Genomic DNA, 17,797 nt, shown 5'->3' with positions numbered 1-17,797 from the left:
CTGACTATTCACACTTCTCATCTCATCTCCATTCCCATTGGCAGATTCTGACCTGCCTCTCTGGAGCCACGGATTCCAGAATGTATCCGTCTAAAAAGAGGGCTCCTTACCTTTACAGGCAGTGTGGTTCAAGAGTTGAGACGTGTGTATTCCATTTAGAAGACAATGTTGTTTCTGCTTCCTTGTTGTGTAAAATTTACACATCTAGGGCTGAACTCCATTTCAAAAAAAAAAAAAAAGTCAGAAAAAAAAAAGCAAAAAGGTTCCAATAATAGGAAACAATAACATTCTCAAACTGAAGGAACAAACTAAAACACGAACTTTAAACAAGTTCTACCTTCTCAGTGTCAGTGCAACATACAGGCTCAGAATGCAGATGCTGTTCTTAAAGTCACATGATGCAACTTTTTAAGGCATGAGCTTTTTAGTCAGTGTTCACTCAAAGCTGTCCCTCAAAGTGGTAGTGCTGAGGCCAAAGTCCTAAATACAATTTTGGCTGAGTAAACAGAGGCTTAAAGGTGGGTTTCTGCTAACCAGGAACCTCTCTTAATCTTGCCCCCAAAGGTCAACTACCTTGGGCAAGGGATCTGGTTCTTTGCCAACATTAACAGTCTATATCAGCCCAGAGACCTCTACCCTGTTGACTGTCATATAGAAACCTCTTGCTCTTCCGCCATTTTGCTCCTTTCTGCCCCTGCCACCTCCCAGACAGCCTTGGCAGTTTGATTCCCAATGAACCTTTCTTTCTCCCCAGAGAGTGGTCCAGCTCAGTGGTTTACTGCACCTTACATTTGATGCTGAAACCCTAGAACTAAAACGGTCACCAAAGATGGAAGTTCAGGTGGAGATGCATATGAAAATCAAGATTAAAGGATACTGGTCGATTTATTTAAGAATATCAAATCATCCAAAAGTCTCACTGTGTGAAAAGCTCACAGAGGAGCCAGCAGCCGCTGCGGGCACTGAGGTGGAGTAGAAAGGAACTATACTTGGTTTCAGGTATTGTTCATTCTGGAATCATGTAAGTTAGTGAGGGAAATTCAAACTATGGCTCCTGTCTTTTAAAGAACGGCATGTTTACTCAGGATACAGAGCTGGATATGGTGTCGCATGCTCTTAATACATCACTAGGAGTGCAGGAGGAGGACCAGGAGCTCAAGGCCAACCTTGGCTACTAAGAATTAAAAAATGGAAACCAGCCAACCAACCAACCAACTGATCTCTGCTCTGCTAATAAACTGTCAGAAAGGATACTGATATTTATTTCAAGTTTTGGTCCATACATGGCTAGCGTGAAAGAGGTTTAGACCCCCAACTCTGTTAATGTTAAACTCTTATGGGGCTACAGAGGCTGTTGCTTATTTAGGGGTGCTAAGGGCTGCTGAGGCATATGGGGAAAGATCTGCTTTTCCCGTGGGGACAGTAGTTATCTCTAGACTTTGGTGCTGCCATATATATCTCAAGATAACTTTTGAACATGGCACAGCATGGTAAATGTGAACACCCAGAGGATGAGGTACTGAGGTCATACAGTGGGCAGCTACAGGGGCCCACACGTCAGTGCAGGCTTTGAGTCATGAGTGGCTTTAACATTTGTTTTGTTTGTAAAGAGCAGAAAGACCCTTTTTGAAAAACGTCAACAGGCCCAGTTCTGTTCACCCAGACACAGTGGAATATATTCTTCTGTGCCTCCCTCAGAGGAAGATGGGAGCTGCTCTGAGCAGATCCTAGGTAGACTGAACGGATAACAGCCTGGCCAATAGGAGCACGGCCTGGCCATGTGCAGGCAGGTGGGCGGGCGGGGCCCAGGGCCTCCAGATGTTGTTGCTGGAGCTTCCTTAGTGTCTCCTCCACAGACAGGCAGGCAAGGTGCAGACATTTAAACATAAGGGCTCACAAAGAACACATAGGCTTCTTGTACTTTATTTGAGTTATTTTCAAATGACAGTTACAAAAGCTTTTCATTTTTATAATACTCTTCATAAGAAAATAAAATTTAAATAAAAATACGTTCTCAACAATACAACATGGTTACACAGATTCAGTATATTATGTTCTGATAACTTACATTTTCAAACTACACACTGTAAAAACCAGTATTTATCAGCAACATATTAATTCCCAACTTAAAAATGGAAGTAGATAACATCAACTAAGATCAGTCATTTTGAGTTTTGCATTTGTCACATAGGTGAGGCCACTAGAAAGCTCTGTTGAATCCATCTTTATAGGCTATTCAACAGTATTTAACAAAATTTAGAAGGTGCGTTCACTTAAAAGAAATCTGCTTTTTAAAATCTGGCTTGAATGAACTTTTCCAGTAAAAGAATGAAATCAGGCCTTGGAAACACAAACAACCCCAGCCATCAGTCACATGACTGTTTCGTTGGTAAAATAAGAGCCCAGTTCTGATGCTTAGCATTACCCGTGATATTAAAAACATAGTTCTTTGGTAAACAAGATAGTTTGATTTGATACATTATATTCCTGGGAGTAAAAAAAAAAACTTTGCTGTTGCCCAGTGTCTTATCAGATGATTTAAAACAAAGCTAAACAAAGCACACAATAGATCAGGACAATCTTGATGGATGGAGTCAGAGCTAGTGAGTATCTATGCTAAGTCTCCCCTATCATCTTCTGATTACACACACACCCCTATGGTTATGTATGTATGTGTGTATATATGTGTGTCTGGTTTTTTTTTTTAAATGCTCTTTGTAGAAGGTGGGAAAAGGAGTTAGAACTCAAAGTACTCAAGAGCATAGTATAGGAGAAGGTCCCTAGAAGGGCCCTGATTGTCTTAGGGTCCTGTGGACATAGTTTCTGATTGGGAAAGGCTTAATCTAAAGAAAATTAGTTTTATATTTCTCTTTTTACACTGTGCCCAGCTGGTTAATTAATTCCAGTCAAGCTGGTTGCTTAAAGGGTCATGTGAATAAAAGAACTAGAACACTGAGCTCTTAGAGTTATGCATGTATACAGCATTGGCCCCTTTGACCCTGTGATCATTAAAAATATTTGTAATTGGAGTTTGATATTAGAAATATTAGGTGAGTTGGATGTGGTGATGCATACATTTAACTCTAGCACTCAGGAGGCAGATGGATTTCTATGAGTTCTAGGCCAGTCAGGACTACATAGAGAGACTATGTCTCAAAACAACAAGAAGAAATCATCCTTTTTTTAGAGGGTGGGGTGAGGAAGAAACTCCCCCAAACAAAACAGCCAACAGATGATTTCAAACCACTCCAGAGTCTTGAACTCTTTAATGTCCCTGGTTCTTGTCCTTTTCTGGTAGACATTTTAGAGAATCTAAGTAGGCATTTTAATATGAAGTTCATGATAAATTTATTAAATGGCTAATCTTTAAAAAAAATCTGTAGTAGTATAGTTAATTAGATCTATAAGTTTGTCAGATGAGTCACAACCTAGCACAATACAGGCCAGTACTGACTTAAAAGTCATTTTTTAAAAAAAAATACATTTTTCAGTCATGATTTTTAATGGGACAATTCTCTGTGTTAATGATCTTTAAAATACCTAATAACAAAGTAAAAATAATTACCCAGCAATAACATAACTGGTAAATATATTCTGAAATATAGCTTAAGCTCAATGAAATAGACGATCACAGCTAGTTAGACTTACACCCATAAGTCACAGTTTTCAACAGGAACATATGTAAATACCCTAAGGTTCAAAGTACCACACTCAGAAAATGTTTTTAATTAAAAAAGACAAGTAAGTACCATCGTTCTTAATACTGATGAAGCTAAGTGTGCAGTCCTCCTCAGGGAGACCTTGCTTCAACTGTTATTTACAGTTAGGGTTAGGACTAGAGCAGAGTGAGGAAAACAGGTATGCCAACAGCTGCTGCCCCACTTCCCTTTGGCTAGCAGGCAAGAAGGGAACAGCAATGCAATAGCAACATTTTCAGGAAAGCACTGTTTGATATTTAAACACTGATCATTCAACTGATCAAAAGACAGATACTATAGAGTATCCAAACTACAATCTGGAATGTGCCAGATTATTAAAGTGCGCCAAGTGACCGTTCTCGAGTTAGAGCAGGGCCTAACACTATGGAGGGCATCCCTTACACACCCTTACTATGACGTGGGACAGAAGGCAACGTCAAATGATCTACTCACTCCTCACTCATGGCTTCCCTTCTGGTTGGGAAGAGATACCTGCAGGAGGAGTGCTGAGCTGAATTCTCTAATTAAGAAACCGAGTACCTGATAGCTAAACAATGGAGAACACTCAGTGGTCCATTGTCTCACGCACCATCACTCTCTCCAATGTAAACATGGTGCACGCAGGAGCACACACTCCCCGATGGCTGCACACTCCCACCCTGTGACCAGGCGAGACACCCACAGCTTTCAAAGGTATTCAGAGATCTCTGTGTCTGTCTCTAACCTATAATGGCTAACACAACAGAGGAAAATGGTGTTTTTTTTTTTTTTTTCTCTTTTAAACATTGAAGGTCCAGATGCACTTAATGAAAAGTTCTGACCTGACAAGGAACTGTGATTTTGTAGTCCTCACTGTTGGCAGTGCAGAGCAGGCACTAACGGCAGGTAGTGAATGACACTGGAGTGCTGCACAGAGAGATGACTTCTTCCCGCCAAGTGCTCCTGGTCACAGAGCCCCTTGGGAGGCTTCCTTAGATAGAGCCTTTCTATCAAAAGGAAGCTGCAGGGTCACAGATCTGAGGGGAATCTTGGGTTTCAAATTCTTTAGTAATTAACTGTTTGGATCCTCAAAGAGTTAATTTCAATCATTAAATATTAAATACATCATGAGAGCAGGTGTCATCAAAGCCAATGAACGTTCTTACATACTATGAACAAAATGAGGCGAAGTGAAAAACTCCGTGGAAGAGTAGTTTCTAGTTCTCCATCAGTTGGTCAAACTATGACATTTTCCCAACAATTGGATTTTCCCTACAAAACAGTAAAGAAAGAAAAATACTCTTTAAAAGAATACACAAATTAACAACATGACATACACAGAACCCACCAAGCACTTTTAACTTTCCTTGACTGTTCATGCTGAGTCTTGTTTTATTAATTCAACAAGTCTTATTGATCACTTACTATATTTCAAGTACTATTCTAGAAGCTAATGGTACAGTAATGAACAAAACAGACACAGAATACATAGAGCTCACATGATGATATAGGAAAAGAAGAGGGAACTATTTAGTCTAAGAAGGTTTGGTTGTTCACTGTTGTCCCCCTGCCCCGCCCTCTCCCTAGTGTGGAATTGTATGCTAGGCAATCACACTAACACCAAGCTATTTTCTCAGACGCACCCCCCCACCCCCCGTAATGAAAACATGTGAAGTACGTTGCAAGGGGTAGTGGGAAGAATGCCAGCAGCAGCTGCCTTTTTTTTTTTTTTTTAAAGATTTACTTATTTAATATGAGTACTCTGTTGTTCTCTTCAGACACACCAGAAGAGGGCATCAGATCCCATTACAGATGATTGAGAGCCACCATGTGGTTGCTGGGATTTGAACTCAGGACCTTTAGAAGAGCAGTCAGTGCCCTTAACCGCTGAGCCATCTCTCCAGCCCCAAGTTGGTATTTTTTTTTTTTTAAATAGAGAAAATCAAAGTTAGTCAAGGTATTGTATGCATAGACTATAAGGTACAACTTAAGAATGGTCAAGCCTTGGCTAGGAACTTCGAAGGACTTCAGGAAAACTAGATTAACTTTTGTTGAAAGATGCTCAATTATACTAAAGAAGAAAATACATAATTAGGATGTTTAAAACACAACCTTTGTAATGTGCCAAGCTTTTTACCAAGGAAGAATGTATTTATATCAATAAAATTGATTTTTCTTATTTAGAAATATAAAAGAACTGACCAGCATACTTTTCAAAGACTATTTAAAATAGTGCAGCAAGGAGTCGAGTCCTCACACTAATGGTGTGGGATCTTGGGCAATCATTCATCTTTCTGCATTTCAATTTTCTACCTATAAAGTAGGGATGAACCCATGCTAGGCTGGTGTGAGGATCAATGGTGGAGGAGCAGACTCTGTGGAGAACTCTAGTGCTTGCTGGTTGATCTACTGTATTAGCAAGCAGGTCCCTGACCTGCTGAGTACTGTGTGTCACGGAGTGCTGGAGGGTTCTCTAGACAGATTTCTTTCCTCACACTAGGGAGGAAATAGTCTTTTATTTTTCTCCCTGTAACATGGGGCTCTGAGCTACTGTGGCGCCTCTGATGGTAAGAAGAGTAAAGGTTCAGGATTTCGACGACCTCAGTGGGGAACACTTCCCACTGACAGTGCTCAGTGGTTGCATTGACCCTCTGGATAAGCTTGCTCTTCATTGTGGAGACCAAAAACTTCCCTCAAGAGTCTGCTACCACTGCTTGGAGTAATCTGTCTGTGGGTGTGGTGTCCTGAGAAGGACACAGGGCGTGTCCCGCTGCATGCCAGCTGTTGCTGTCCTTAGCCAGCTCTTCCTTTTCATCTGAGATGCAGCACTTGAAACCAACCCTCAAATGCTTCTGTGCACTGTTATGGATTAATTTTTTGTATTTATTATAAATATTATAAATATAATGTATTGTGAGAAATATAAAGGAGACAACAAAAAGAAAAAGCTACGAATTATTCAGAGTGATTACAACTGACCATGACATTCAAAGCAGTGAGGACATGCGGCACTTGACAGACAGACAGACAGACAGACAGTTGGACTGAGGCCCGCCAGGCGCCGAGGACACTCACTTGCTGCCGTACTTGGCACTGCTTGACCTCTTCTTTCTGTACTTCTCATGAGGCTCGGCTAGCTTCTCTATGGTGCCTTTTATTTGCTGAATTGTCTTAAAGGTTGCGACAGAATCCTCAATGGTGAACTCAGAATAACCAGGTTCTTTCTGTGGCCCCTGATACACAGCTATAGTCCCACAAGCCTCTGTAAGAACAGTGAAATCTCTGATCAGAAAACTAAATTCTTCAAATGTAATCTGTAGTATGATTTAAAACATTTTGAAGTTTTTAAGTGAGTTTCTTTGAAAAGAGCACAGATATTATACAGTATTACACAGGTATCATACAGTATTATACAGGTGTTATACAGTATTATACAGGTATCATACGGTATTATACAGGTGTTATACAGTATTATACAGTATTATAACAATTTACTGAACAGAACAATCACATTTACATAAGAATAGTTATTTAATTTCATGAATAGATAAAGATAAATGCTTCCTTTGAGGGTTTATAAACTTCATTATCAGTGACTTAGGAAATCTATAAATATTTTCAACTTTTTAAAAAGGAAATAACCTAGAAATTAATAGTGAAAAATAATGGTTTTATAAAAGAGTGTGTTTACCTTCCATTTTCTGCAGCTTAAGTAAACTGAGGGTGAAAATGGAATAAATTCTTTCTGTTTCTCTGTCTTCATCGATATCTATCTGGATGTCTGCAGGGATGCCTCTACAATAAAAAGAAAATTAAAGACATTAGAAAAATTCTTTGTTAACATTAGAAATGAATTGAGACTAAAACTAGAATTAGAATTTTGTAAAAGAGACTTCAGAAATTATTTTCCGAGACAGTTCAACAGGATCAGAGTCTGGCTGTTTAGGACTCAAGTCTTGAAAAGGATTTTGAAGTAAAATCATTAAAAAAAATATACTTTTAATGTGTATATGTATATCTGCATGTGTGTGTGTGTGTGTGTGTGTGTGTCTGCAGAGGCTAGAAGAGGGTATCCAATCTGTGCTCTGGAGCTGTTGTTTGGAACTAAACTTGGGTCTTCTTTCTATAAGAGCAGCAAGCACAAACTGCTCTCCAGTCCCAATAAAAATGTTTTTACAACCTACAGTTCTTCACCAAATAATGCATCAATAATAAAAGGGCAACAGTCCACCTAGTCCCTGGCCACCACTAATTTACATTTGTGTCTACAGTAATTTACTTACTCTCTATATGTTATTTTTTTGTGGTACTAGGATTCAATCAAAGCCCTTGTGTTTGTCAGGTAGACACTCTACCACTAGGCAACAACCAAGCCTTTCTAGACATGGTTTACAGAAATGTCTTCCACATTGCGTGGCCTCTGTGTCCAGCTACTTCTACTTAGTGTCCTGTTCTTGTACCCACGCCCATGCACGGTCAGGGGCTGCGAGTCACCAAGTTACTCACGCAGTGCATGGCTTGCAGCCTGGTGTACTTTCACTCGTCTCCTGGCAGCAGAGCCAGTGTCCATTGAGATACGCTGAGGGATGGAAGGAGCTGAGCCTGTTGTGGTTGCACCTGCTCAGCCTGCACAGGACATCTATCCACTCATTGGCCTCCACACAGTTGCTTGCTTGGATGTACAGCGTTTTCTCTGCATGGATCACTTGGAACATCTTTATTGGAAATTAAGAGAAAGTTAGAGATGCCTTAAACACAACATATAATACACAAGCAGAAAAAGCATTTAGGACCTAGCTTGCTCGGCTAAGAAATGGCTGCTAATATGTCTTAATGAATTGTTACACTAAGCTGGTCAGTCCCAAAGACCATCTTAGTTAATGGTCCTAAGAAGAACAATATACATTGTAGATGCCATGCATGTGCAAAGGAATGGACCCTGTCTGAATAAGAACAGAGAGGTAATTTTAGATGCAGGAGAAACTGTGAGGAATGACAAGTCAGTGAGGAGATGCTAAGGAACAAAGACGCCATGCTGGTGACTGGAGGGTCCTACACCAGCTGAGTGGCCTAAGGACATTACTTAGAGACCTGAATGGTAAATACCAAAATGACCTACACGTGATGGTTTAAAATGCTTCAATATTTATACAACTTACATTTTTCTTGTTGAAAGAGCTTTCTTCCAGTTTTTCCACAGCAAGAATGTTTTTTACTGGAATAGTGTAAATTGCATCTTTGCCTAAATAATAAAAAACAACAAAATAAAAAGAATCACTGTAATAACCACAAAGGTGAGATAATTCCACCAGTTGATAGAAGCATATGTATCTGCAGTAGACTTCTGGATGGTTTGTGTATAATATGGAACAAGAATTTTGATGGCTTTCTGTAAAGCAAGGTCCTTGCCTTTTATCATATAGATGAAAATTTTTTCAAGGAAAAACATGTAAGTTTGGTCTTAATATGGAAAATTATTTTCTATGCTATTAAAAATTTGCAACACTAATTATGTGGCAGCTGAAAGAACTAATGTGTCTACTAACAGAGCCCCATTGAGAGGCCCAGGCCAGGAACTGTGACCACAGTGAATGCGACTATTCAAGTAGAGTTCTTTCTGCCTGCCAACTTAACACTTAATTAAAGGACAAAGGACTGGCCTTCAAAACAGCAGCAACAACAACAACAACAATAATATTTAGTGTGTGTGCACATGTGCAGGGAACCAAACCCAAAGCATGATGCATGTCAGGTAAGAGCTCTAAGCCTGATCTACTGAGTGTTAGGCAGGAATAGAAGAAATAAAAGAAAAATTTCTAAATTTTGGGTCATAAAATAGCAAAACTTACTAAAGAAATGTTACAAGAGTTTTCAGAGAGATGCATCACAAGTTTAATAATCAGATATAAAACAATCAAGTATTATAAATATATATACACACATACATATATACATATTTATAATACACACACACACACACACACACACACACACACACACACACACACACACGCCCACGGCACCTGTTATTCCCAGGTGGTTTTCCATCTAACTACTAACCAGGTTAGGGGCCTGCTTATTTTCTAAGGTAAGTCAAGAATGGAAGAATGGAAACTCAAGGTAGTATGGCCATAGGTCAGAGTATTATAACTTTAAAGTTCTGGGGAAAATTGAGGATCCTTAAACAATAAGGATAAAAATGTTTTGGTACATGTAAATACTCAAACAACAACAAAATAACCACTTATTTTAATTATAAATAATGCTCACCCAAACACTCACTGATGAAAGCCTCTTTGGGCAACTGCTTTAAATTCTTTTGGGGCAGGCAACCAAGCACAGAACTGCTATGAAACAGTTTTGTGATTTATGGTTAATCATTTTAATATTCTTTCGTGTGTTTATTAGCCTTGTTAATGTTTACTGTTCTTTTTTTTTTTTTTTGGATTTGGTTTTTTCCGAGACAGGGTTTCTCTGTATAGCCCTGGCTGTCCTGGAACTCACTCTGTAGACCAGGCTGGCCTGATTTTGAACTCAGAAATCCGCCTGCCTCTGTCTCCCAGAGTGCTGGGATTACAGGTGTGCGCCACCACCGCCCGGCTTTTACTGTCCTTTAATAAAAAAAAAATCTGTATACAAATTTTATCAGATAAATGTTTTGAAAGTATTTTCTTGGGCTGGAGAGATGGCTCAGCAGTTAAGAACACGGACTGTTCTTCCAGTGGTCCTGAGTTTAATTCTCAGCAACCACATGGTGGCTCACAACCATTTGGAATGTGATCTGATGTCCTCTGAAGACAGCTACAGTGTATTCATATACATAAAATAACTAAAAAAGAAAGCATTTTCTTTTTATTTGTATTTATTGTGTATGGGCTTAGAAGGGGTATCAGGTCCCTGGGAACTGGAGTTGTGGATGGTTGTGAGCCATCATGTGGGTGCTGGGAACTGAACCTGAGTCCTCTGCAAAAGCAGCCAGTGTTCTTAATTGAGTCATTCCTGGAGCCTCTTAAAAGTATTTTCTTTAGTTGTCTGGTGTCTTTTCACTTATCTTTCTTTCCTTCTTTCTTTCTTTCTTTCTTTCTTTCTTTCTTTCTTTCTTTCTTTCTTTCTTTCTTTCTTTCTTTCTTTCTTTCTTTCTTTCTTTCTTTCCTTCCTTCCTTCCTTCCTTCCTTCCTTCCTTCTTTCCTTCCTTTCCTTCCTTCCTTCCTTCCTTCTTTCCTCCCTCCCTCCCTCCCTCCTTCCTTCCTTATTTATTTATTTTATGAATGAGTACAATGTAGCTATCTTCAGACACACCAGAAGAGGACATCTGACTTTATTACAGATGTCTGTGAGCCACCATGTGGTTGCTGGGAATTTAACTCAGGACCTCTGGAAGAGCAGTCAGTGCTCTTAACTACTGAGCCATCTCTCCAACCCTGTTTTTTTTTTTTTTTTTCCATTTTCTTAATGGTATTTTTTTTTCAGGTGTGTGTGTGTGTGTGTGTGAATGAGCATGTGTGTAAATGTGTACGCTTACAGCGAACAGATGTTTATAGTTGACATAGCACATCTTCCTCAACTGCTCTCACTGTATTTACTCGGCAGGGTTCCTTGAGTCTGAAGCTCACCTGCTCCAGCTGGTGACTAGTTAGCTGACTTGCCTTGGGAAATCCTGTTTTGAATAGTGATAAAGCCCAATTTGCTAATATTGTTCTTTCATGGTCTATACCTTTGATATAGATATAAGAAATTTTTGCCTAACACAAGGTCTTAAAGATGTTCCTTGTTGGGGGATGCGGAGATGTGTCAGTGGTTACCAGCACTGGAGTAAGTTCCCTCCAGTGCTTATGTGGATGCTCACAAACACCCATAACTAATTTCTGAGATGGCTGTGAGTCACCATGTGGTTGCTGGGAACTGAACTCAGGACTTCTGGAAGAGCATTCAGTGATCTTAACTACTGAGCCATATGTCTGGTCTGATGCCCTCTTGTGGTCTCCTTGGACACCAGGCACCAGACACTTGGGTATACACATTAATTAATTTTCAGTAAGTACTGCTTTAGCCATAGTCGATAAGCTTTTGCTGAGTTTGCTATATTTTTATTATCATTTATAGCTCAACAGTACTTCTCAATTTCTTTGACCTATAGGTTATTTAGAAGCATATTAACTTCCAAATACATGGGGCGGGGAGGGAAGGCATTCCTAGATATTATATTAATTATAAGAGAACATTTTGTATAATGTTAACTTCTGATAAGTATTGAAATTTAATACTTGGTCTAGTTTGGTAAATGCTCCAATCTGTAACCTTTTTGCTGTAATGTTCTACACGTGAATCAGATCAACATAATTGAGTATGACATTTTGAATTTCTATATTTTTGTTGATTTTTTGCTTATTTCTTTCTTTCTTCGAGAAAATTACTTAGAGAAAAGTATTTATATTCAACTGTGATTGTGGATGTCTGTCTTAATTCTGTTTTCCCCTGACACACATTAACAGGCAATAAAACACTCAGAACAGTGAAGGCTCTTTAGATCATTCTGGACCATGTCTACATTTACTTGATAAAAGCTCTTCTGAAGTTTACTGTGATTACTATTCATCTTCACACCATCTTTTTCTCTACCCAATTACCTTTAACCTATCTGTGCTTTTATATTTGAGATGCATAAGTTATAAAAAATATTTCAAAAGGTCTTGTTTGTTAGAATATATAGTCTGGCAGTTTCCTCTAAAATAGCTTCCTTATACTTACTGTAATTATTGATATTGTTGAGTTTAAACCACCATTTTGCTGTCTGTTCTGATTTCTGACACTCGGTTGCTCTCCCTTGACATCTTTAGAAGCTTTCTGAACTGCAAGAAGGGGACAGGCTAGTTATATCCATTTCTTTCTAAGCTTTGGTCATAATATATAGTCCTGTTTTGAGGTAGGGTCTCACTGTGTAGCTTTGGCTGCCCTGGAACTTACAGAGATCGAACAGACTCTGCCCCCCCCCCCCAAGTGCTGAGATTAAAGATATGTGTCATCAAACTTGGCCTTATATAGCTAACTTAGAAATTATTCTTGTGTTCCTTCCTAAGATTCAAGAAATCCTTCCACCTCTTTCGGCCAGGACCCTCCTGCCACATCTTTCATCTTTAGCTATGCTGTAAAGCCACAGGTTGATGTATGTGATGCTGCAAAGCTTGTAGTTACATTCTGAAGCAAACCATCTACATTTGTTGACAGTATCAACTACTTCCTGTGCTCATTATCACGGAAGGCTCTCCTTTAGAATTTTCTACACTGAGGACTGTCATAGTCAATCCCATCTTTTATTTATTGAAAGGATATTTTGATATTTGATGAAAAAATTTACCAGAATATTTCTAAGTTGAATTTTTTTCTTTTTCAGTATTTTAAGACCACATTCCATTGCCTTTGATTCTGCTTGCTTGCTAGGAAAAGTATATTGTCAAGGGTACTGCTGTCTTCTACATGTATGGTAGATTATCCTTTCTCTGTTTACAAACTTTATCTTTGCTTATCATATATCTTGTTCTTTCCTTGGTGTTTACCACGCTTCAAGTTCACTGCATTTCTTGGTTCTTTAAGATGATTTTTTAAATTAATATTTGAATTTATTTAGGCCTTTATCCCTTTAAATCCCCCTTCTCTCTTTGTTTCTATTTGAGATACCTATCAGGCCTAATATGGTTTCACAAGTTACTATGGTTCCCTTTATCTTGCAAATGCTCCAAACCTTTTTTGCTTCCCTAACTGTTAATTTGTACTGATCTGTTATTAAGGTCAGTCAGCTTTTCTTCTGGTACCTTTAGCTAACAAACCCAACCAGTCATTCTCTCATTTTAGGTGTTACAGATTTCAATTCTACAGTTTTCTTTAAGACAGTGCTTCACTTACAAGAAGAACGGAGGAGTGGCCTCTTGTTCTGGAAAGACTCAGTGAAGCAGTATTGAACAAAATCAGAACAGGGAAATGGGAAGGGTTGGGTGGGAAAACAGGGGGAGGGAAGGGGACTGATGGGACTTTCGGGGAGTGGGGGTCCAGAAAAGGGGAAATTATTTGAAATGTAAATAAATATATCAATAAATTAAAAAAAAAAGATAGGGCCTCACTATACATCCCTGGCTGGCCTAGAACTCACTATGTAGACCACTGTGGCCTAGAACTCAAGAGACCCACCTGTCTGTCTCCCAAAAGCTAGAATTAAATGCATGTAGTATCTGTTAAAGCATAGGCAATTGCTGCCTCTCTAGCCAGCCATTTTGTGCTGTTACTAATGTTATAAGGAAACTTTCTCATGCCCAAGTTGATTACATATTCTGTTACATTCTGTGCTTTGGTGCTCTTAGAAACCAATCACAACAGAAGTCAGTTAGAACTGCTTTGTATAGTTAGCCACAATAAGCCCAAAGCCAAGCCAACTGTCTAGCAGCACTTCCTGCACTTGGGAATGTGTACTAGCTTTAATAAGCTGCCTTTGGAATGGACCCCAACACAAAAGAGACACCTATATCAATATAAGAAGCCATGTAGATTAATACTTCCATTTTGAGTAGGTGCTGAATAAAGTTTAAGTTCCTAAGACCTCCCCGGGAATTGGCATCCTACTCAGCAGAAAGTCATCTATGTGGCAATTGACATCTTGGTTGGTAAGTTAAGACATGCGTGTTAGGCAAGTCTCCTGCCACAGATGAATATCCCAATCAATGAAATCAGGATAAATGGACAACAACGACCCGTTCCTAAGGAAATCCCCCATCACTAAATCCTGGCTGGTGGAATAACTTGGCACAGATGTTTGCGGCTTTCAGGGTTCTGGTGGGAGGAAGGGGGAGGCAGTTTAGCTCCTAAGTCTGTACTACATCCCTGATGGATGTCTTGGGTGTGCACTGAAGAAACTGGCCCTGCATGACTGAGATCAGTGTCTGAGTGGCTTGTCAGGCGATCCCCAGACCCAGCACTACTGTGCATGGTAATGCTATTGCTTCTATTTTCTTGTTTTTCTAACTAGTTTCTGCAGAGTCCCCATTCTTTTACTCCTCATTACTAATATTCCCACTGACTCCTTGCAGTAGCTTTAAAGTCTGTCTATTTCCAACATGCAGTTTGTCTGGGCACATTTCTATTCCACTCTCTTGACTGTGCTCCCTCCTGCTTCACACTGTCAACATTTCACTGCATACTGAAAACAAATGTAAGAGCATTTACATCTTAAACATCTGTATTGTTAACTGATTTCTTTGAGCTGTAATTAGTTCAAGCTACATATACATTGCTCTTTTACATAGTTTACCTTCTGCTTTTCATTAGCTTCTCTGAATTTTTCTCCTTGCTTAAGCACTTAAAGATTTTGGGGAAGTTCACAAGGAATCTGAAGGTTCCTGTCTCTTGTTTCCTCAACTTCCAGTCTTTTTGGAATCCTTGAAACTTGATCTTTTGACACCTGAAGCTAAACAATTATATGTTTTTTAATGAATTTAGTTACTTTAAATTACAGTACTTTTGTAGGTGACCATGAAAACAGATATCTTAGCCAGAATGATTCTTTTCTTTCAAAGGTTAAACTCTTCAGCATTGTCTAATATATTTGGCTAAGTTTCTAATTATTATCTCTGAGGGTGTTAGATTAGTACCAAGTTCTCTATTATTACCAGAATTGTGTATCTATTTAAAAGATAAGCTCTTACAGAGCCCAGGATTACCTTGAATTCCTGCCTCCCAAGTTCTGGGATGACAGATGTGGGCCACCACCCCAGTATATGTCCTGCTGGAGATGAAAGCACCAGGGTTTTGTGCACACTAGGTGAGCAATCTACTAACTGAGCTACATCCCCAATTCTCATGTATCTATTTATTAAAGGTTAATTTCATCCCTTCAGTTAAGTTTTGTCCAAATCCTTGAAATGTTCCATTACTCCCCCCCCCCCCCCCCCCCCCCCCCCGCCTTTGTATCTAATTCCCTAAAAGATTCTCCAGGTACTACCTTTAAAGTAGACCCAGAATGTGAGCTGTTTTTACTATCCCTATTGCTATCAACTGGTCCAAGCCAGCCAGTATCTCCTGTGCTTTGGATTATTGTAATTAAAAATAATTTTGGTTGGTCAGTCTCTTGGCCCGTCTGTCTGTCTGTCTATCCATCCAAACCAAGTAGAATATCTATCTATCTATCTATCTATCTATCTATCTATCTATCTATCTATCTATCCATCCATCCATCCATCCATCCATCCATCCATCCACCCACCCACCCACCCATCCATCCATATCCATCCATCCACCCACCCACCCATCCATCCATCCATCCATCCATCCATCCTAACCAAGTTGAATAAGAGCCTGGGCTTTAGTATGTCTTCTTCACAAATGTTCTGTCCTGCACCTCTGTCACATAGTAGGTACCCAGTGAAATATATTCAGCTGAAAACACTTGCATAATTGAGTCAATGATTTATTTGGTTCTTTAGCTACTAGAGAAAAACAACAATCAAAATTGTGGAGGGCTTAACATCAGAAAGCACGAGGAGGGAAACATCAAGCCACCCTACCTGCACTGGGAGTGTATGTTTATAGAAACTGTATAAGTTGTCTGTATGTATCTATATATTACAGGTCTCAAGAACACACAACAGCTAAGCAAATCTCACAAAGTATTTCAAAGATGGGCTTATTAACAGTTTTACTAGTAAACTTGGTTAAAGCTTCCAAATCCAGAGCAGTGGTTACTAAAGCAATTTAGGCAACAGCATATCTGGAAACCCTGGGGTTCTTTAAAGAGCATTTACTAAATGCTTTTATGTTAGTAAATGATTGTTACCACTGATGATCTTATAGAGCAGGAGAAAAGAGACAGAAAATGTAATAATCAGTGTGTATACCTTCCTATTAAATAGGCAGCTAAGTGGCTAGAGACTTAAAATGATTTCCAGGAAGAATTGACACTCGATCTGAGGTTTACAAGAAGACATCAGACCAAAGACCTGAAGAAGGAAAGACCTCGATAAAGAGTATATACAGAACCACAAACATAAAAGTTGTACATTAAAGCAACGATAAGAGCTAGTCTGGTGGAGACCTATGTAATTAAGACAGGAGGAGGCACACGGGACATGAAGAAGCCTGGGCAGCAGCAGGTCACATCTAACAGGAGGCAATAATAATATTACAGTAATTTAAAGTCAGCTCTATAAAAACCTCACAGAAGCAATGACTGATCACTGAATATCTGAGAACACTCATTTACTGCACTATTACTCACTATTAGTTGCTTACTATTGCCTCTCAGTAACTGGCTAACTGAACATCATAATTTATTTGAGAAAAACACCATTCAAAATGGAAAAAATCCTATTAATACTTCATACAGCAAATTGGAAAGATACTGACACTATGACTGATTCAGAATACATCTACCTACTCAGCAGGCTAAGTGAAAGACAATGATCTACAACTATGCTACAGAATATTCACAGGCTTTTTTTCAGACATCAAAATTTATTGTATAGCAAAATTTAATATAGCAGCTGTAGCAACAGAAAATCATTACCAGTTTAAGCTATCAAGAAAACAGCTGGAAGACAGAAGTAAGCAAAGCTCTGAGCAAGTAGCAAATATAAAGTTCTGCTCCTTATTTATGAGGGAAAGTCCTTATATCTCCATTCAAAGCCTTTGATCTTATGTGTAGTTTTAGCAATTATAGTGTCTGCACCTTAATCCCTAGTATATTAGTAATAAGGAATGAAGGCTGGCGACAGGGGTGGGAGTGAGACATGTCCCTGACAGCAAAGGAAACTTAAGGTGACACCCTGACTAAAAGAGGTGAGAGAGAAACTATACTAAGCAAACACATGGACACAAAAGCACAGCCTCTGAGGTATTTAACTGGGAATAAAGACTGTCTGCTGGAAAAAATAGCTAGACCTACCCTCTGGCACTCTAGAAATACAGTAACATCACCAATGATCACTCCATGAAATCAGAAAATGTCAACTTATGTTCAATGAACTATTTTTTAGACAGCAGGAAAGGATGTAATACAATTTGGAAAAATCCATCAAAATAGTTAAAACAACAAGCATGCATGCTTAGAACTGTAGGTTTTGGCAAATAATCTCATAATT

General features: G+C 39.1%; 1 protein-coding gene across 3 annotated transcripts in view; it reads right to left on the bottom strand.

The window, feature by feature from the left end:
• Positions 1 to 1,907: 1,907 nt before the first annotated feature.
• The window catches only part of Rasa2 (RAS p21 protein activator 2), a 110,010-nt gene continuing 94,120 nt past the window's right edge, over positions 1,908 to 17,797 (bottom strand). For all 3 annotated transcript variants that reach the window (XM_052187601.1, XM_052187602.1, XM_052187603.1), the window contains 5 exons: positions 8,837 to 8,919; positions 8,184 to 8,392; positions 7,369 to 7,472; positions 6,753 to 6,939; positions 1,908 to 4,949 (listed from right to left, as the gene is read on the bottom strand). In XM_052187601.1, the coding sequence (XP_052043561.1) occupies positions 4,919 to 4,949; positions 6,753 to 6,939; positions 7,369 to 7,472; positions 8,184 to 8,392; positions 8,837 to 8,919 (614 nt within the window). In that variant the 3' untranslated portion in view covers positions 1,908 to 4,918. The remainder of the gene's footprint in view (positions 4,950 to 6,752; positions 6,940 to 7,368; positions 7,473 to 8,183; positions 8,393 to 8,836; positions 8,920 to 17,797) is intronic.

The sequence above is a fragment of the Apodemus sylvaticus genome, chromosome 7 (genome assembly GCF_947179515.1).
Source record: "Apodemus sylvaticus chromosome 7, mApoSyl1.1, whole genome shotgun sequence".
Taxonomy (NCBI): Eukaryota; Metazoa; Chordata; class Mammalia; order Rodentia; family Muridae; genus Apodemus; species Apodemus sylvaticus.
The sequence above is the reverse complement of the archived record's forward strand: the minus strand, read 5'-3'. Positions and strand labels throughout refer to the sequence as shown.